This window comes from Dermacentor andersoni, chromosome 1 (assembly GCF_023375885.2).
Source record: "Dermacentor andersoni chromosome 1, qqDerAnde1_hic_scaffold, whole genome shotgun sequence".
Lineage (NCBI taxonomy): Eukaryota > Metazoa > Arthropoda > Arachnida > Ixodida > Ixodidae > Dermacentor > Dermacentor andersoni.
In genome coordinates this window covers 234601283-234622149 of record NC_092814.1, presented here as the reverse complement: position 1 = coordinate 234622149, position 20867 = coordinate 234601283, and the positions used below count along the sequence as shown (strand labels likewise).

Sequence of the window (20867 nt, the reverse complement as noted above, 5' to 3'; positions counted from 1 at the left end):
GGCGCCCAACGTGGGGCCCTTGGGGCATCGGACGATAGATTTAACAGTTTTGCTTCGTTCGAGACCTTTGTTTGAACCGAAGCGTAGGGCTAGCGTGGATTTTGATCGCTAGCGTTGGCGGCGTGCTTTCTTGAGCGAGGCGGCGGTGGCTGTAGTGTGTTTGAACATGTCAACATGCTAAGCCTTTTCGCAAGTGTTTTTTTTTAATGGCATTCGTTGGTACGAGAGCCACGTGGTCTGCATCCTGGGAGAGCGAGGCTGAGCGCCCGCGGAGCAGTGGCAAGCCTGAAGCGAGTGAGTACGGAAGCCTCGTGGGTGGTCCGAATTTCTTATGTAAATAGCTTCTTCTATCTCTTTGACTCGGATGAAGTCGCGGCTCAGGGAGCCGGGTGGCCGCGGGCCACGGGTGCCACTACGGGCTGACTGGTATTGCGGTCTGGCACCGGGCGCTCCGACACCGTCTGGGACGGTGGGCTTCGTAAAGCCTTAGGCCTAAAGCGTCGCTACCCTGACAACAACCGGCATCCAAAAACAACACCCAAAATGGGCGCAAAACAGGCAGCCGCGAGGAGACGTCAGCTCTGTGAGGTGGTCCTACTCCGCTCGGTGCACACAGCATCCGAGTTGACGGCGCCCACCGTCCCAGACGGTGTCGGAGCGCCCGGTGCCAGACCGCAATACCAGTCAGCCCGTAGTGGCACCCGTGGCCCGCGGCCACCCGGCTCCCTGAGCCGCGACTTCATCCGAGTCAAAGAGATAGAAGAAGCTATTTACATAAGAAATTCGGACCACCCACGAGGCTTCCGTACTCGCTTCAGGCTTGCCACTGCTCCGCGGGCGCTCAGCCTCGCTCTCCCAGGATGCAGACCACGTGGCTCTCGTACCAACGAATGCCATTAAAAAAAAAAAACACTTGCGAAAAGGCTTAGCATGTTGACATGTTCAAACACACTACAGCCACCGCCGCCTCGCTCAAGAAAGCACGCCGCCAACGCTAGCGATCAAAATCCACGCTAGCCCTACGCTTCGGTTCAAACAAAAGTCTCGAACGAAGCAAAACTGTTAAGTCTATCGTCCGATGCCCCAAGGGCCCCACGTTGGGCGCCAGATGTGGGAGATCCGGGGTTCTCTCCTCCGTACTCTTGGGACAAAGGAACGACAACACAGTAGTGCAAACAGTCACAAGGGCATTTATTGCACCTTTCATAGATCAATGCCTGCTAGCCGAGTTGCTATCCCCAAAACATGCCGGTGGGCGCGCGACAAATCTAGAAGTCCGACTCACCACGACCGCAAAGCGAGCGAATATGTTCGCCCCATGCTGGATCCCAACGCCTCGTCGTTCGCGTGTACAGTCACGCCAACGGTGTCCAAGGCGGCCACGCGAGACGGTCTCGCAGAACCATGGATTGGCGCGCGCGCGCGCGGTACGTCCGGCGCTGTTCGCCGACCCGCCGGGGAAGAGAGCAAGCGCCTGTCCCTCGGCGCCCGAGTAACCCCGCCGCGACGGTGGCGCCATCTCTCACACCGCGCTTGTACCACTCCGAGCGCCACGGGCGCCAGGCCACGCGAGCCGTGCGGGAAAAACAGCATATCAGGGGATGCGCTATGCGGGAAAACATCAGGGGAGGCGCGAGGGTCGCGCATCCCCACAACGCAAATTCAGGGGTGCAATCATCACGCGGTTTAAATTTCCCACGAAAAGAAACATTTTCTTTTTTCATCCCGCATTTGCTGCGGGATGACAACGCGTGAACAAGCAGACGGCTGCCGCTGTCAGTGTGGGACACCAGAACAAAAATGGCGGTCGGCAGAGCGCACCGAACGCGCCAAACGTAATTATTTTTCTTCTTGTGAGTACATTATGCGCATTGGAACAGCTTCTTCCATATCAGTAATGAATAATATTGTTAATATCGGCAAGTTTGTCGCAAACTTGACGCAAAGTGTAGCCATGTCCAAGATATGGGCACGCTTAGCTGCCAGTGACAGAAAACATGGCGGACATGCTGCGGAAACTGCAGCATTTGTCTTCACTGCTATCCTAATACGGCACGTTTCCGCTAAGGGTCGGCGAATATCTTAGCTGCGTTACAAGCGTCGGCGTATGAATAGGATACACTTCTAACGTATCAGTGTAAACGTGGCCACTATCGTTGCCACTCGCGACTTGTTGCGTGCCCACAAGCGCAGACAAGAATCGAAAGGCGTCCTTTATGTTGTTGTTGTTGTTGACCAAAACCATTATGAAGCCTACAAATAATAAAGCCGAGGCAAGTTTGGTTGTAGCTTTTTTTTTTTTCCCCCCAATAGAAGTGCGGAGAGTGATGAATGAAATGGGCCATCTGCTTAAGAATGTTGGGTTCGTGCAGACCGCTTGGTATGCCTTCAAGAGTCATTCACATAGCATTTGACAGTATTCAACAGATGGTAAGCACGATCATCCTTAGCTAGACTTGGCACAAGACATATCGCTGCGACCAGTTCAGGGTGCGATCATTGCACAGGAAAGAAAAAAAAAAAAATCGAATTTTGACGACAACGAATTTTGACGACAAAATTCAGGGCTGCAATTATTACGTAAGTGTGATCATTATGCGAGTGTCTTGCGCAGAACGAAAATTTGACTTTAGGATGTAGAGTTTAAGTTCATCAAAGTTGTGACCTGGTTGGTTGAAATCCTCGGTAATGGCTTTGAAAAGCTTTTTAGCTGTGTCCACGTGATGTCCATTTAACCTGACGTTCATTGATTGTCCCGTTTCACCCATATATTGTTTTTTTACGGAAAGAACATTCAAGCATATAAATTGCATCGGAACTAGTGCAAATAAAGCAACTTTTTTTTAAAAATCATTTGAATCTAGGCAGCTGGCTTTTTCTTCAAATAATCATACAGTGAAACCTCATTAAACCGTAGTTCGCCGGAGCTCGGAAAAAGTATTTACTAAACGATAGTACTGTTTAACCGAAATAGCGTGAGATTGCCCACTTACCTGTCGAAAACGGAACTCAAAGAAAGTGCGATGAAAGGGGAAAAAACATGCAGTATTTATTCACTTCGCGCGACAAAAGTGTTTTCGTTTGACGCCGCGGCGGCCTAGCAGGACAACAGCAGCCTCAAACTTACTGAAGCTGCGTGCCAGCTTCTCAGCCAGCCCCCTCCTCTCGGCAAACACTCGCACGGCAGATTCCTCGTTGGCGTTACATATTCTCCGTGCACGCGCGCAGGAGTGCTGCAGAAGTTCCGGGGCGCCTTTTTCATTGCCGGGTGCCGGAGTTCGCAATACTTTTCGTTTGGAATAGTTACGTTATCGCGCCCCTGTGCTCGTCGCGACGATTGCATTCATGAGGCTGACGTAACGGGCAGCTTCTGCCACTGTCGGGCCTGAATCGCCCGTGCTGTCGCTTTCCGTGTCGTCCTCATCGGTGTCGCTAGTCGACACTTCGGCTACAACAGAGGCAACGATGGCGAAAAGTCGAACCTCGTAGCTGACATCTCTTCACGGTCGCAGCAGCGCTGCCGAGCAATCCAAATCTCCGCATTCCAAATGCCACACACTGTAGTCAACAGCAGATCCATGTCGCGGGCCAGCGCCGACTTCTTCATGTCACGTTCGATAGCACGGACGATGTCTAATTTTTCTTCTATGCTGAGCACCCGACGTCTTTTTTATCCGTCCTTCGGCATGACGCGAGTCCTCGCTTGCACGACGCCACAACGCTCTCTGGCACGGCATCGAAATGACGTTGATGTTGATGTGGCTTCACATGCAAACGCACTGGGCGCTTGGAGGCCGTTGTACCGATCTCTGAGGCTTATTGTTCTGCCGGGTGGCCCGATGGAGACGACGCACCGCCGTGTTTGCGCGACGAAAAGTGTAAACGCACCGCCGTGTTTGCGCGACGAAAAGTGGAAACGCTACGTTTTAACCGATGCGTACGCAAAAAGCTAGTACGGTTTATGCGGATACAAAATACATTATGTTCAATGGCCGCTGAGTCAGGGAATTGACTTTACTACTTTTAAACCGAAACTACTGTTTAAGCGGGTACGGTTTAATGAGGTTTTACTGTATACCAAACACTAGAGCCGGCTTAGATTCGAGGATTTTAAAAAAGATGTGCCAGTTTGTAATTGAAAATCATAAATATGGTACACAGCTAGCGCCAACTAGGAAAGTCAGTATCGCAGCCGTTACTAGCCGCACCAGTAGCCAACTAAAATACATGAGCGACGTCCACATTTTGACCTGTCGTATCGGCGTGCAGTGTGGCGTTATCTTAATGGCACCAAACAGGCGATGCCACTATGCTGCTGCTTTCAAACGAAAAGTTGTGCTAGCTGCAGAGTTGTACTAGCCGATCGCCAAACGTTCAAGACGGACGGAACTTCAGCATCGATGAGAAAAACTGTCGTTCCAGGAGTCAACAGGAGACGCTTTAGGCATGTGCCGCAACAAGATGACAGCTATAAGGAAGATAAGCGCGAGGTAACAGAGGAGCTGTTCACAGAGATCGCACCACGTCCTGATGCGTACGAACCGTGCCGCACTGTCTGCGCATGCGCGGGCACACAGACGCGAGCTTGCGTGCGTTCGTAAGCGTACGAAGCTAGCAGCGATGACGACATAGAGTGAGCTCGGCACGTTCATATTAAATAATTGCTGTTTTCATTTTGTGACCGCTGTCCTCACTTTTTTGTTCGGCTTACATTCGAGGCAAGTCTTAATTTTTTCTGGCTTCAGACATTTGGGGGTCTGCTTAGAAACAGGGCTGGCCTAGATTCGACTGAATAGGGTAGTTTTCACTTCAAACGTATAACTATTTGCGGTGCTTTTAATCTTAATGTCCCTTTGAAGGTGCCTGCAGGTTTTGCATCTAGGGCGACAGCATGCTTTTATTGCAGGGGAACGATGTCGGCTGACTTTTGCATGCACTAACATGTCTTTAATGTTTCTGTTGTAGCGATAGGTCACCTTTGGTACCACCGGGAATGTTTTTCTCGGACACTCGTTACGTGATAATACTGGGTGGCATTTTCGTAGGATGTTGTTTATTGTGCATAGTTATAAGGCTCAATGAGGCATAAATGTACTATTAAAACCATGCAGATCCTATGAACTGTAAGAACCAGTATAGGCAAAGCCTAGACGTGTGCGGTAGCTTGGTCTTACCAGGCTGGCTCGAGGGACCCTCCTCAACTGTTGAAGAAGCAGAAGGGATAGTATTCTCAGGTTGATCCACAATACGATCCAAGGGTGTGGGAAGGTCATTGATCACTGCCGTGGAAATACTGTCAATGGTGATAGACCCTGGTCCAAGCTCCATGAACACTACTGGGCTTTGAGCTGTCAGCAGTGCAGGGCCCGTAGTGCTGAAGGGACCAACGCCTCCAGTAGTAGGAGATGTGCTGCTAGACGTTGGTGCCTGCAAGTAATAAATGAAGTCAAAGGCGCTGGCTTCACAGTTTTTTGGGCACGACATGAAGAGACCAATGTGAGAATGAAAGGTGCAGGCAACATGAAAAAAAGACTTGCTTCACCATCATAGCAGATAGATTGAAATTGAATTTTTGGTTTGCAGTATTAGGCTCAAAGTAGAAGTTAGCGCCAACACAGCGTGTCTACCAAGCTGACATTTCAAAGTTCCCTGAGTTTTCCAGGTTTTCCCTGATTGTCCTAGCAAAATTCCCTGAGTGACACAGAACTTTCACTTTTACTCTCTAGTGAGCATGTCAAAAAATAAAAAGCGACTTAATTCAATTTGAATAGAACTTGAATTCGAAGGAAGTGGTTAGTCAAATACAGCGTATAAAATATCTTCGAAGAAAAATGGTAAAACCCATTGCAAATCGAGTCGAACATTCTCAAATCAAATAAAAAGGAGATCTGTATTTATTTATGCGAATACCTGCAGCACCACAAGGGCATTGTAGCAATCGTACCTTCTAGATGCATATAGAAACAAATATTTTCGAATATGAACTATTTCTATCAACTGATAGCATGCTCATTGGTTTGAAGCCCAAACTTGGTCACAAGTGAGATTCTCTCGCAACAGCCAGTAAGTCAGCCTCAACTGTCCTGATATACTCTCAGCCCGAGCACAACGCCTCAGTGTTGCATTTTACTGCTATGATGAGTTTATTTAGGTTCAGGTATTTAGGCGTCAGCAAACACTGTTTTTTGTGCTCAAGGTCCTGCAAAGAAGCGGCAGCATGCTTCCTTTTCCATTAATTCCTCAATGTGTAGGGTACTTGTGTCCTCGTCCTCCTTCCACTGCAAGTTTGCCACACGGACCATTTGAAGCATCCTCTTGGACATCTGTACCGTCAACGTCCCAATTTTATGGGCTCCCTACGGGCCATGAACATGTCCGAAAATCGGGCAGTCAGAAAAGGATGAATGCATGTCTTTTACTGCTCTTAAGGACTCAAATCGCCACAGGCACATCTGAAAAAGCTCTGAAGGCCTGCCAGTACACTTGTTAGACATATCAGTGCTTGTACTGTAACAGGAGACGGTAGGTGCACGCGTGTATAATTAAGGAATACATACTCTGTGCCGTGACAATTGCCCGTTCCCATGCTTGTTATGCTTCACTGTATATACTTTTGCATATGCTTTGCAGCGTAACATCCCTGTATTGAGGTGAAGCTGACTTTCGGGAACTGGCATTATGCAATGCGTCGTGCTTTCCGAGCTTCGAAGCCAATCAATCGCGAGGATTACAAAGGCGGAGTCTGTGCCATTTCTGACAGTGGCGAATTCTTTCAATGAAAAACACGCCATAGAACGGCAAGATGATGAATAGCGAACGTCGAAACAGCCAGTTCTAGCATTGCCACGGTGGTGACTGCAGCTGCCAGCGGATCCCTACGTGCGAGTGTGCCGGTACGAGGCAGCGAGGTATTCAAAATGGCAGAGATGTTGGCTTTGTTTAATGCCGTTTTGGACTTGTGGTCCCAGCAAAAAGCCCGGAAAATCGGGCAGCCGAAGAGTTCTCGCGACTGAAATTTCAAACGTTCTTATACATTGACCCAGTGGGGTACGTGGTGGTGCCACAAAGCTGTCCGAATTATAGGGCGTCTGGGAAGACGGTCGTTAACTGCACACCGGCAACTCCTTTAGCCGACGACACTACGTCGAAGACCATTCGTTACGATTCCTCTGTTACTCGAGCCAGCATTACCGCCACTTTCGTTCCTTTTAAATAAAATTACAGCTAATTTTGCCTGATAGAAGCACAAATTCCCTGAGTTTTCCCTGAGTATTTCCAGACTACTCAACATCCCTGAGAATTCCCGGTTTTCTCGGTTGGTAGACACCCTGCAACACCTTTATGGACTCTGTCCCAAATAACAATGCTAATGTAAAGAACATGCCTCTAAATGATGGAAACAAGCAGAATCTTATCCCTTAAGGAGAAGCTTTACCTTAGCAGGTGCTATCTAAATACATTGGAATGGGGAGATTGTGTTCGACATCCATTGAACCAATCATGATGAGGTTAGTAGCATTAAAAAAATAACACTGTCTGTTAGAAAAAAGCCTTTCTTCTAGCCCATCAATACATTTACTAAAATTCCTAGGCTAGGAAAATGTCTTTTTGAAAATTCTGTAAACTGTATGTACTGGGTCATCTAAAGTGTAAAAAGATGAGATGGACTTTTGCAGAACTAAAAAAACAATGCAATAATATGTAAATTACACAGTAGAGCCTCACTGATACATTCCTGTTTGTTACATTTTCCCAGCTATTTTGCTGTGAAGCATTAGTCCCGCTTAGTTTCCAAAGAGTTATATGTATTAGCTTCCCATTTGTTGCGTCTAAATAGCTGATCACTGATCCGGCCTTGTCCGTCAACAAGGGCACTGCTGCCCTTGTTGATCACCCCCTGTCACCACCGAAAACAGTCACTTTGCAGAAACTGCCATGTGGCTTAGAAGTATCGCCATCACTGTACTCAGATTGTCGTTGTTTGCTGATCTCAACGTAGCTCATGAAGTTGAAAGCCATGAGGAGGTGGCTGAAGGCACGAGAGGTTGCCTCACATTCACGTTCCCAGACACTGTCTTAGGAGCTTTGATATTATGTGCGGTTACATTTACTTTGATATAGTCAAACTTCATTTATAACGAAATTCTCAATATAACAAGGTATTTAACTTTTCATAACCTCTTGTCAATAGAACACCATGTACAGTAGAACCGCGTTCATACATTTTGGGGGGGGAAAAAATGCGAGAAAAAAATGTACAAACTGGGAAAACGTACTATTCGAAGTAACTAAAACATTTTGGTAGATTGAACTATTGTTGACATCCATGTAATGCGAAGCATCGTGCGGATCGTTGCAGCATGAGATGGCGGTCGAGCTAGTGGTGCCCAGCGGCCTCAGACATGTTTTGCTGTTTTCGCAATGCGCTGTGTTTTGAGAGGGCGACGGGAACCCAAACGAAATCGAGCTGGTGGGCGATGCCAGATGCCACGGAAGTGAAACGTAATGTCCACATCGCGCTGCCTGCAGCAGGGAACCGCGGCGTGTTTGGATTATCGCCTACTGAAAGCCTGCAGTACACTACCAATGGCACTACGGTGGCCCGAAAACGAGAGGTGACCCGAAAACGTATACAATCGATCGCAGTCTGACGCAGGAAACGGTGTCGCATTTCGGTTATCCCCTAATAAAAGTGTGCCCTAAGCTTCCGACGGCACTAAGCACTGTGAAACAGATAGGCAAAGATGCTTATCACCACAAGATTGGTGGTGATAGCTGTGAATGCCGCGTGTGACGACCCCGGAGAAGATTTGCTTGTACCGAAGTGAGAAACTGAGTGCGTGCCGGCATTTTCAGGTGAGACGGGCGGGCTAGTATTGCGGTGAAGCTGCGGCGGCGGGCAGCTATATACTGTTCGATTGCGCGCGTCTTGCACATTTTCTTGTCTACATGGGACCTAGCGGCTGGAAAACTTATATCATCACATTATGGCGACATACTGAATGTTGGTGCTGAAAAATTGTTTTCCGGAAACATACGAACTGGTCAAAAATGAGCGTAACTCTATGGGGTCATTTTTTGTGTTCTCTATTGCAAGTACTGGCGCCGGGAAAACGTACCTAACAGAAACGTATCAACGAGGGTCTACTTAGAACTTCAATAATATGAAGTGTTTTTGTATGTGATTTCAATATAACGAAATTTCACTGCCGCTGCAAAGGAATGCCGAGACAATAAATGGAAACTTCCGCGGATGCAGATGGCCAGATGATTGAATTAGAAGTGGCTGCTTGCAAACACACCTCTGTGCGACAAGAGCGACCGCTGAAGTGGAGCGGCATCATATTCCATATGCAGTCCAAGTGTGACAAGATCCTATCACGCCCCACGCACTGGTGGGAGTGAAAGTGGGCGAGGTTGAGATGAGAAAGATGGTGGGTTCACAAGTGACGCCTTTCCGCATGAGCAAAGGGAAGGAGAGGGAGGGGAGCAAGCTCACGGTAACGCAATCAAGCGATGATAAATATGGCGCACAGCTAGCGCTAACTAGAAAAGTCAGTATCACAGCCGTTACTAGCCGCACCAGTAGCCAACTAAAGTACACGAGCGACGTCGCCATTTTGACCTGTCGTATCGGCGTGCAGCATGGCGTTATCGTAATGGCACCAAACAGGCGATGCCACTATGCTGCCGCTTTCAAACGAAAAGTTGTGCTAGCCGCAGAGTTGTACTAGCCGATCGTCAAACGTTCAAGCCGGACGGAACTTCAGCATCGACGAGAAAAACGTCTGTCGTTCCAGGGGTCAACAGGAGACGCTTTAGGCGTGTGCCGCAACGAGATGACAGCTATAAGGAATATAAGTGCAAGGGAACAGAGGAGCTGTTCACCGAGATCGCACCACGTCCTGATGCGTACGAGCCGTGCCGCACTGTCTGCGCATGCGCGGGCACGCAGATGCGAGCTTGCATGCATTTGTAAGCGTACGAAGCTAGCAGCGATGATGACGTAGAGTGAGCTCGGCATGTTCATATTAAATAAATGCTGTTTTCATTTTGTGACCACTGTCCTCACTTTTTTGTTCGGCCTACATTCGAGGCAAGTCTTAATTTTTTTTCTCACTTCGGACATTTAGGGGTTCGCTTAGAATCAGGGCTGGCCCAGATTCGAGTAAATACAGTATGCAACCACATACAGTAAACCCTCATTAACTTGAACTCTGATATCTCTAAATATCGGTTAACTAAGTCAGGAATTTTTTCTGGCTGTGGTGCCAACCTGTGTGTTTTTCCCTTATCTCAAAAAGTTCTTGCATTGCACTCCGGATATCTCAAAATCTCTACTTCAAAAATACCAGGGAAAAGGCACCAGGCTACGTCGGCAGTGTTGCTTGCACTCACTGTTCACCCATCCGTAGCTCATTAGCTGAGCTAGACGCCGCACGCCGCACCGGGCCCTTCTTTCTATCACCACTTACTTCCTCTTGCTTGGCTGTTCGCTGCCACTTGGTTACATTGTTGGGACTTCACGACGTAGGTAGTGGTGCGCTGGGAACTGAAGTCATTTTCCTCCCCTCTCATTTAGGGCACTGTCAGGGACGCATCAATGTGATTACTGAATGTGATTAACTCTTTCCATACCGTGCCCATTGGGCATCGTTAGCCATTAACGATGGTTTGAAACGCCAGTTTTGAGACTTTTCCTGCCGCTCACAGACACACTGCTCTATCGGATGTGAAGGAGGAGAACTATTTTGTTTTCTAAGCAGTTCACTTTCCCCTCCAGGCAGTAATTTTTGAACATGCTCCGAAGTTTTCATGATCGTCAAAGTAGAAAGCAAAAATAGCCACCTCCAGGAGCAGCGCGCGCGCTTTGAAAGATTGCAGATCTTACGATACTGCTGCGTTTCCAACTGATTTAATCGATGAACTGAGTAGCAGCGATTCTGAGGATGCTGCCTTTTCGTCGGACTTAGACTCTGAGAGCAACGACGACAAAAGGCAGCCCGAAAAATCTGAGGCCATTGCCCGGCATGCCCAACTGTAGTGCATGCAGTTAAATTTTTGTAGTGAAAAACCTGTTAGATTAACAATTTTGATTTTTTTTGGAGATGGTACCTATTAGATGGCAATACATTTTTTATATCTCGTAATTTTTGTTACATGTTTTTCTTAGTAGATACAAGTGTGTCTTCACAAACTTTGTTGAATTTGATCTCACAATCTTGATTATAGCATACATCTCATTAATATAACTTTTATGCATGAAAAGTGCATTCCTTCTGCTTTTTGTCGAGTGCCGTAGTTCCTTCAGAAAAAAAAAAAAGACGTAACCTACAAAAAAACACCTACTTTACCTATGGTAGGGAAAGAGTTAATCGTGACCTTGAGTTAGATGATCGGCATTTTTGAGCAGGCGCCCGATCAGCCCGCACGCTGCAGCATAAAGAAGCCAGTATGCAAGCCCACAGTGGTTCAGTGAGATCACAGCTTGATAAAGATGCTCACTTCTTGCTCACGTGAATGTGAGGCGTAAATGCCGAGCCATTTTTAGGCGTCTGCTAAACATGTGACAATCGCATTTTCCGCAGTTCAGTTTCAGTTTTCAAAGTTAAATTGTCCAGAATTCATTGCGATGTAAAAAGTAGAAGCATCAGCCTTTTCAATGCCTCGAACTGGTTATGCTCAGATGACTGGCTCTAAATATTGCATTAGAATCAATCATCTCGACTCTGCAAGCATGCTGTCCTGGCACAGTGCCACTAATACCATTGCCCATAGACACCGATGTGTCCAGTGCCAATGCACGCGACAGCGAATGGTGACGATACTGGCGGATTTGTAAAGGTACCATGTGGTCTATGCGCAGCCAGCAGGTTTTTATTTTCGTGATGTTGCTTATATTGAAATTTTGTCTCGTTTTTATATCTTCCAGTTAACAGGGCTTTATTGTTTATTGTATTGCACTTGAAGGAAACAAAAAAATATATTAAAATGCAATGATTTACTGCCTGTGTAGATGTAGACGTAGCACTTGTGGTGGTGGTGCCAGAAGATATTCTTGTGGTAGGAACAGATTCGGTTGAAGGGGACTGTGCTGCACCAATATTTATTTGGCTCTGGAAAAATAAAACCAAGCACAACAGACATCAACTTGGCCGCAATACACACTAGCCAGCATATAAACAAATTTTCTTTGCTCCACATACTGTCAGCAATGTTTCACAAACAGTTGCTAGTGCTGAGACTAGATCACAATAACTGAAACCTCTAGTCCATAACTGTAAATGATAACAGGATGCTTTTTTTTTCATTCCTAGCAGAAAAATGCAAGCACTCATAGTGTGTTAAATTAGGAAATGCAAACAGCTTGCATTTGGGTTGTGTCAACAAATGCAAGACCTAAGCACAGATTGGGTTCTTGTGTATGCAAGTCGCTTGAGTATCCCAATCACGTACTCTACTGAAGGACTGAACAATTTGAAACATTCAGTATACAATTTTCAACAAGATACATGAAATCTCTTTTCTTGTGTTATATTCCAATAAAAATTGTGGCCCAGGACTGAGTATGCAAACTTGGAATTAGTAACAGCACAGATAAAATCAGGAATGAAATGCAACACTTGGAAGCAAGAAGGAAAGCAGCATGATGTTCCATACTCACTTGGAATGGCATGCTAGTGTGAAAGATGCTGCCAGCCTGACTGGGTCCCAGAAGCCGAGCACGCAGCATACGTGGCCTGGCACCCACATTCACGTGGAGATCACTCACAGCATGCAAAGCGTGGCTCAACAGATGTAATGCACAGCATACACCATTGGCCAAGCGCTGCACATCAGCATCCTGAAAAAGTATGAGCCACATGTAAATACAACCAAAAATAATACAGATGTTAAGAAATTAGCAACAGAAATGGGAATAGATAAACAGCACAAAGAAGGATGTGGAATTAGAACAGTGCTTGTTAAGTCCATTTATTTTCAAAGTCTATGTCCTTTGCACTGTTCATCTGTCACCATGCAAACTTACTAACCCACCCAACTTTTTGCTCTGGTCAACACAAAGCTGAATTTTGTCCATCAATTAAATTTTAGTAAACCTCACTGTGTGCCTTAAGAACATTTATACAGTCGAACCAACTTATAACAATATTCAAATGCCACGAAAATTCCATTGTTGTAATTGATAATTGTTAAAACTGGGTTGCATGAAAAAATCAAAACAAGGGGGATCGCAGAGCTGATCTTAGCAAACTATAATGGCGGGGAGGCCAGTGCCCCTCCCCACTATATCCCTACCACCTTCCACCATCCGGCTGCCGTTTGTGCTACCTCGTTTAACTACTTCCTGGGCGCTCCGATCACGTGTGACAAGCCGCAGCTGTCGGCGTTAAAGAATAGCACTGCTATAACTGCAAAGAGGGGTCATAGGTGGCAAGCGATATACGAGCAACGCCGAGGCAGCGCTTTGGTGGGCCCAAAAGGGGCCTTTTAAAAAATGCGAGGAGGTTGCCGCGGCAGCCTGTCAGCTGGAGAAATCCAGAAGAAACGCTCATGCAAGAATGACACAAGCGTCTCACCACAAACGTCGCAATGCATTGCACGAGAAAACCCTATGTTCGTCAGCCTTTCCAACATCTTTCTCCAAGGTATCCAGTTGCTCCATAAAGTGCAGCGGAAGGTTCCTTGCAAAAACGAAGCCCCGGAGGGACTGAATCATCTGGCGGGCCTCCTGTAAGGACAACGTTGAGGCAGCCTGCCTGCCCTACCGCGTCATAGTTGCCGTCGTCGCCGTCGCTATTCGATGCAAGCACGTTCGTGATGACCGCCTCATCGGTTAGAAGCACTTAGTTTCCAAATCTATAGCCGTGCGCTTTCTTTTCACTGGCAACGTCACGCATTGCCAATTATCAGCAAGCGGGCCAGTCATCTTCCGCTTCAGCGGCGAGTCAAACGAGGCCAAGAAACCATGTGGCCAGGAATGATATCGACGCAAAAGACGAACATGGGGCTGTTTGCAGAACTGCGCTGAATGAAGAGCCAGTGAGCAAGATGCGAGCAGCGCAGTTGGTGCGGTCCATTCGTGTTCAGAGGGGTGGAAAGGCGATGAGAGAGAGGCGCGCAGAGAAGGCTGGAAAATGAGCATGCGACGGCCGTTCGAGCAGCGGGCCATCGTGTAGTGGCTTGATTTGCTTGTTTTCTTTTTTTCTTTTCAAGTATTTCGTATTTCACTATCTTTCGGCTCAGACACCGAGCAGCCAGACTTCATAACCGATAATGCGGCACCTGGGCATTGTAGTAAACGGGTTATTTCACCATGCGAAACATACAAAAGTTGACGGTGCAGCAGCATCTCATTGCTATAACCGATATATTGTTAAAACCGGTATCGTTATAAGTGGGTTGGACTGTATAATGCAAGAGACATAGGAGAAAGGCATTTATCACTGCTAGAAGAAAATAACTGCATTCAGTAATACTGCATGGCCAAGAAACGCTTGCTCATTTTCACCTTCAATTTAAATTTCACATGCCAAAGCTAAGCAAATTATGGAAAAGCTATGCAGCTACAGTCTAAGCCAGTAAATGTATGGAACAAATTTTAAACATACTTTCAGTATGAAATCGCTGGGCATTAGAATACCTGTTTCTGTATAACTATCTGCTGCAGAATAAGCAAGCAGCTATGAAAGTCACTATCTGCTGCAGAATAAGCAAGCAGCTATGAAAGTAAGGTAGCACTGTTTGCTGAGGGAGTTAATTCAAATTCGTGGGTGAAAGAAACCAGCGGGAGAACACGAAGACAAAGAAGAACTACATAGGACAAGCACTATTTTGCCCTGAACGTTTGCCTAGAGCTTGTCCTGTGTAGGTCGTCCTAGTCTTCATGTTTTTCCACTGTTTCTTTCACCCACTACCATGAAAGTAAGGGTGTACCATTAGCTATAAGCTTTGATTGATAGCCACGTAAAAAAGTAATTGGTCGCTAAATTAAAAAATTTCACTAAACAGCCAGAAAAGTAGATAAATCTAGCGGGAAGGTCGCTGAAAGTACAGAAGACTAGCAGATCACAAAGTGGGGTTGAATTAAAGAGTGGGAGAGAGTGTGCACACGGGCGTGTGTGAGGTGTCATGGAAATTTGACGTGGTCCTCCTGATTTCAGAACCTTCAACCAGCGGCAAACAACGCCAAACCCAACAGTGCAAAGACACCTGCTCTTTACCGTTAGTGCCGACCACAGCCAAGCCGCACTGTGCCAACACACGAAGCGGTGTCGAGTCACGTGATGCGATGTCTGTGCTTTTGTCTGTCATGCAGATTGGCCTTAACAAGCTGACAATAACCCTTCTGTTTCATAGAGGAAAAGTGGAAAGCAGAACTTTCTAAGCGATAGTAGATAGCCTTATTATACAGTATGGACCCCTACCAAACTGAAGACCTCATTGCTTTTTAGGACACCATAGCATCACTATATCTTCAGCTTCAAAGAAAAAAGCGCACTTGATTTTATTCAACAGACATTCTATTGATAAAAAATTATTGTACAGACCTTCATATATGAACTGTGCTGCAATTGATGCTGGCATACTAATCTGGAGTTGCCTTTAAGTATGGATAAATTTCCAATCGGTGAAGGTAGATTTTACAGGTTTTATCCTTTTCCAATTGCAAAAATTGGAGGCATGATACTTCTTTCACCATTAAATTCTGTGCTCATTAAAGGAGCCTCGACACATTTTTCCAACAAATCATAGAATGGCCTCACTATTATCCCTTTTCAGTGACGGGTTTGTTTGGGGAATATTATAAAATGAAGCAACAGTTTATTTTTGGTTGCACAGAAACGAAAAAAGTTACATGGATAATGGAAAATGCCGACAACGCCAAGTAAGCAGCGAAAACACAGCACAGCGCGGACTCTGTACCTGTCGCAGATGGCTTTCAACATACAGTGGCCCAGCCAGGCGCGCACAGCCACCAAGGCCACCAGGAGTAGAATGCGACCCCCTCCCTACCCTCCCTACCTTCCCCCGAAACCTTGAGCGTGAGGGCAGGCGGCGCACATTCTCCCACTTTTGGCTGTTGTGTGCGTAAGGTTGAGCCATGATCGCAAGCTCACCCTCGCATGCTTTCACTCCCACATACACCATATGGTGTGTAATGATGATTTTATTGCCCTTGGACTTCATATGGAACCTCACAACAGCACCAACGCTAATGGCAGAAATGCGCCTGGAGTGTCCATATAATTGCTATCGCAATAAAATGAACAACTACAGTCGCCGACCGTTTATTCGGACCTCACGGGGACTGCTGAAATGTCCGAATAAACAGGTGTCCGAAAAAGCAGATTAAGAAGGAAAAAAAATGAAATCCTTTATTTCCACGCACTTATTCGGGCTCGGCAGTAGGCTTAAAGAAATCGTGAATGCGCCGTTGCACGCTGTTCCGTTTACGCGCAATCAGATAAGCCTGAATCTCGGAGAGGGTCGTATGGTCACTATAGGCGGCTGAAAGCACAGCCACTGCTTGTACACGATCCGCATGCGACGGCAGCGTAGCACATGGTGCGTCAACTTCCGACTCGGTCATCGTCCGGCGGTGCAGCAGAAACCTCACGAATGATCTCGCCGTCGTCGAGTTCTGCGCATGTCAGTACAGCAGTGTCACCACCTGTGAAACTGTCAATGAGACGGTGTCCGGAATCTCAATGCAACTACTGCGCAAGTCTCGGCAGAACATTTTCCGCGTCGGTAGGGAGCACATCGGAAGGCGACAAATCTTAGGCCTCCCGGCACCCGCTTGCCGGCATTCCGCAGCGCAGTCTGCGCGGGCACTGTCGGCGCCATTAGAGACTTGACGCGATGTTTCCGTATGCCGCGTTGGATCGCCGAAACCTCGACACAGCACACAAAGCAAACACCGCCGTGCCGACACCAGTCACACAAATGAAAAAACGCGGCCTGCTCGCAGCGTCGTGCGCGAAGAAACAAATCAGCTGCTGGATTGTCTTGACATGGCTCACTAAGCTGAAACCAGAACTGCTGCAGAGCCACTCTATCGAACCAGGCAGAAACGATGATGATGAGCGGGGATTTCCAGTAGCGCCACTTCGTGGGGCAGCAAGGAAGCTCCGTTCAAAACAAAAATGGCGTTCAGCAAGTCGAACCGTGCACCGGTCAGAGTCGGTGCACGGTGCTCTCGACCGAGTTGGCTCAAGGAGAGTCCGAAAAATCAGACGAGAGGTTGCAAGGTGTCCGAACTTTCGGCAGTTGTTATACATTATGGTCTATGGGGAGAATGGCGGTGCCGCGAAGCTGACCGAATAATCGGGCATGTCCGAATTTTTGGAGTCCGGAAAATCGGTCGGCGACTGTATATTGTGGAAATTTTTTTGGCAGTAGGGAAGACCACTGGGCAGAAAATGAAGTGGGCTTGACCCCAAGCCACCTCTGGTTTCATTTGGAATTTGTACAGGCAACTCTCATCATATGTGAACCATAGGTGCACATTTAATTTGCTTTGCATCTTGTGCGTGATACCACTGCAGCAGGAGATCTTGCATCAGTCTGTCTTGTCTCCTTTGAATGTACATTCAAAAGAAAGCAAGTCACATGCCAAACTTCTTCCTTGTCCTGTCTTCCTGCTCTAAAACAACAAATAACACCTGCTGCCAGTCATTATGTGTTGGCTGAAGACATTTAGCCAGAAACTTTGCACTCAATAGCGCAACTAAGCAAAAAGTAGAAACTTTTCTGTTATGTTGCCTGTAGGCAACACTCGTCCAGAAAGGATTAAGGATGTCGCCTCACAAATCTTCTGCCACAAAAATTTTTTGAATCCTTATGTATAAGCACAGTAACAGGCAGTTATTGCACTGATAGGCAGCTTTCTCTCTTCTTTCGTTTCCACTAGCACACTGGAAGCTACACAGGGAGGATGGCATGCAGGCAAGTATCCCCCCAAAATATTGGGCATTTTAGTTGTTTTTTTTACGCTACTTCCGGTTCAGGTATGCGTGTCACTCTCTCGACATGAGATGGACGCTCAGGCTGCCTCGCATCGCCATGCCCTTGGAGCTACGTCACCCACAGAGACCAATCAGAGCACACGGTTATCAAAGCATCCCGCCAGCCAGAACGCTCATTGTGGCACCTCGTGGTGGCCTCCACGCTATGCAGCACGCCGGTGCAATCTCTGATACCACACAGAGCAGACGCAGCTAGGGATACAGCTACGCGCAACTGCTCCGTGTAGACCTTAAGTGCACAGATAAAATACTGTTTAGTCTTTTTGAGATAGCTGACGTATATATTTTTCCTTTATTTAACACAAAATTAGCAATAGTACAACTGAGAATGTTCATGCAATCATGGAAATGCTTGCCTGCTCGTGAGGTAGCTGCTGGCAAAATTGTGATGGAGAGAGCAAGCAATTTTTTACTGTTTTTGACATGAGATTGTAAATTCCTTGCTGCATACAGTGCAATAATATTTGGCTCAACTGTTCACAGGAGCCGCATCTAGAAATCAACAATGTTTTCTTACTATGTTCAAATAGTGTTTCAGGGCCCCTTAAAATTTTGGGCACACTACTTTCTTACTTTCAACCAAGTAAAAACTAGGTGAGCTTTAGGTTCAGGGGCATGTTCAAATTTGGTAAGAATGGCCCGACTTTTGAGTAGATGTCTAGAGTCCCAACTTGGCCTAGGCGGGATGGGTAAATGTCCCAACTTTCAATTTCTTTTTTCCTGCTGAGCACACAATCAATTAAGCAGTTTTTATTTCTTTATAATGCCTGACAACTCTGCTGTACATTGTTTTCTTTTGTCTTCTGTTGCAGTGTCACAAACATAAAGGCAGTTTCAGTTTTCATTGTGCTTCTAGTTCTGTTGTAAGCCCTAACCGCTTACAGCACCTCTGTCTGTATTGGTGGCCGTGTCAAACAAGCAACTACTGCACCTTTCTTGTTGTATATTGCGACATAGTAGGACTAAAAAAAATTGGGAAGCCTTCTTGCGCCTACAGACTGGCAGCTCCTGATATTGGCACAGTCAGTAGCTGTCAGCCTCTCCCTACCAGCATTTCGCATGAAGATTTGCCAGAAAGGGCCGATTCTTGGTTATCACTTTCGCAGTTATAATCAACCGACCAACAGCGTCTCATGCATGCAACAGCGCTCCTCCAGTGCCCGGAGACGCTGCTGCAGAATCCACACCCAATGCTCGATGTGTGGCACCGAAACCAGCGTTCGTGAAGCAGAGGACGTGTATTCTTGGACAATCACTATTAGAGTCGCAACACGGTCCCAGTTCTGAATAACGGCCGTAGGCATGGACGCCCACACAGTGGCCACGACGTCGAGCACCGTAAACAAGTGCACATCAGCAGGATGTGGATTTCTTTGTAGAGGGATGTGGTCCTGCCATTTGAAACAGGCGACTGGCAAACAAGATGTCGCCCATGACGTCTTTCTGGCACACACGATCGCTTCTGGCGCTTAGCTATTTTTGTAAAGAAAAAGGGGGGCAGCATCGCAAGCATGCTGCAATGGTATTTTATGCAATTTAAGTGGGCAGAAAATGCATTTGAGCAATTTTTTATTCCGCTAGCGTTACACAGGTAGATAATATGGGGTCTAATGTTCCGGCAAATTTTTTGATGCAGGATTGCAGCTTAGCAATGTTTCGTTGTTCAGAGATATGAAATGCACTGAATTTTATGGGCGTTCACCAGTGATATGAAAATATTTCGCTGTGGCAAGAATTTCTGTCTCGAGGTTTCGTTATCACAGGGCTCGACTGTAGTATATTTGTCCTTTGTTCACGTTTATCTCTGGCCATGGTGAGTATATTGGTATGAAGAAATCAGTGAAATTATAACTGATTCAAAGTTTATTAGTATGGTAATTGATTAGTAATTCATTCGGTAAACTATCCACAACTGAACACTCCTTCCAGCTTATTAATAACGCTAGTAAGGGTTATACATTGGGTTTCCAGCACGTAAATAACGAGTTTTTAGGCATAAAATTCAACGTATAAAAAATGATATGCTGGGCTTTGCAGTGTTAAATTTCAGCAATGATTACTCACAAATAAGGTCATTAATAGCAGAAATCATGTTTCACTTTGCCTTTAGAGAAACAGCATGAACAAAAATACTAAAATCAGCCTTTTGGCTTGTTTGAAATGTAGCCTGTAGACAATGCACCACATAAGTGAACAAGCTGAACCCTGCTGAAGATTGATCTAGGTGCAAACCAAAATCTAGCAAGCTAGTCAAAAAGCCCACAAATGGCACATGTCATACCGTCATGGATTGGGTGTTTGGTTCATCTTGAACAAGCTCCTGGTATCGCTGAAGATGTGGAGCCAGTCGAGTCTGCAGCTGTAGTATCTCACCAAGAATAGGTGCCAAGGCTGCAGCAGGAGGCCTGCAGAGGAGAGATAAATTGCTTACAGGCATACACAATATTGCTATGAGGCATCGCGTATGAGCATGCCGCTAGACCGCTGCACTCCGTGAAGAGAAAGAAGACTGGACGTGCTGTTGGGGATGCTGTTAGCCATACTGTGGTAGCAGCAGCCTGTAAATATTGTCATATACAGTTTCGTCTCTTCCCCGTGTACTCGTGAATCCCCATGACAATTTGGTGGAGGTACCAGAAGCACTGTACAATGGAGCTCTGCAGTGGTTGTCGAGTCGGGGTCATCATGATGACAGACAAACCACAAACACGCCTGCAGCAGCCACAACAACAACGTCAATGGTCGTCCTTATGCATTCTAAAGACCCAGGGAAATTCTGCAGTACGGATGAAGTTGACGTAGAAGATTGGTTGTGTTGTGTTTAATGGTGCATAA

General features: G+C 46.6%; 1 protein-coding gene across 3 annotated transcripts in view; it reads right to left on the bottom strand.

The window, feature by feature from the left end:
• Window positions 1–20867, bottom strand: part of LOC126547923 (large proline-rich protein BAG6) — a 189055-nt gene that overhangs the window by 84750 nt on the left and 83438 nt on the right. For 2 of the 3 annotated variants that reach the window (XM_050195980.3, XM_050195979.3), the window contains exons 11-14: window positions 20314–20437; window positions 12665–12844; window positions 12006–12116; window positions 5175–5427 (exon numbers count right to left, since the gene is read on the bottom strand). In XM_050195980.3, the coding sequence (XP_050051937.1) occupies window positions 5175–5427; window positions 12006–12116; window positions 12665–12844; window positions 20314–20437 (668 nt within the window). The remainder of the gene's footprint in view (window positions 1–5174; window positions 5428–12005; window positions 12117–12664; window positions 12845–20313; window positions 20438–20867) is intronic. The other variant, XM_055063459.2, reaches the window with a different exon arrangement.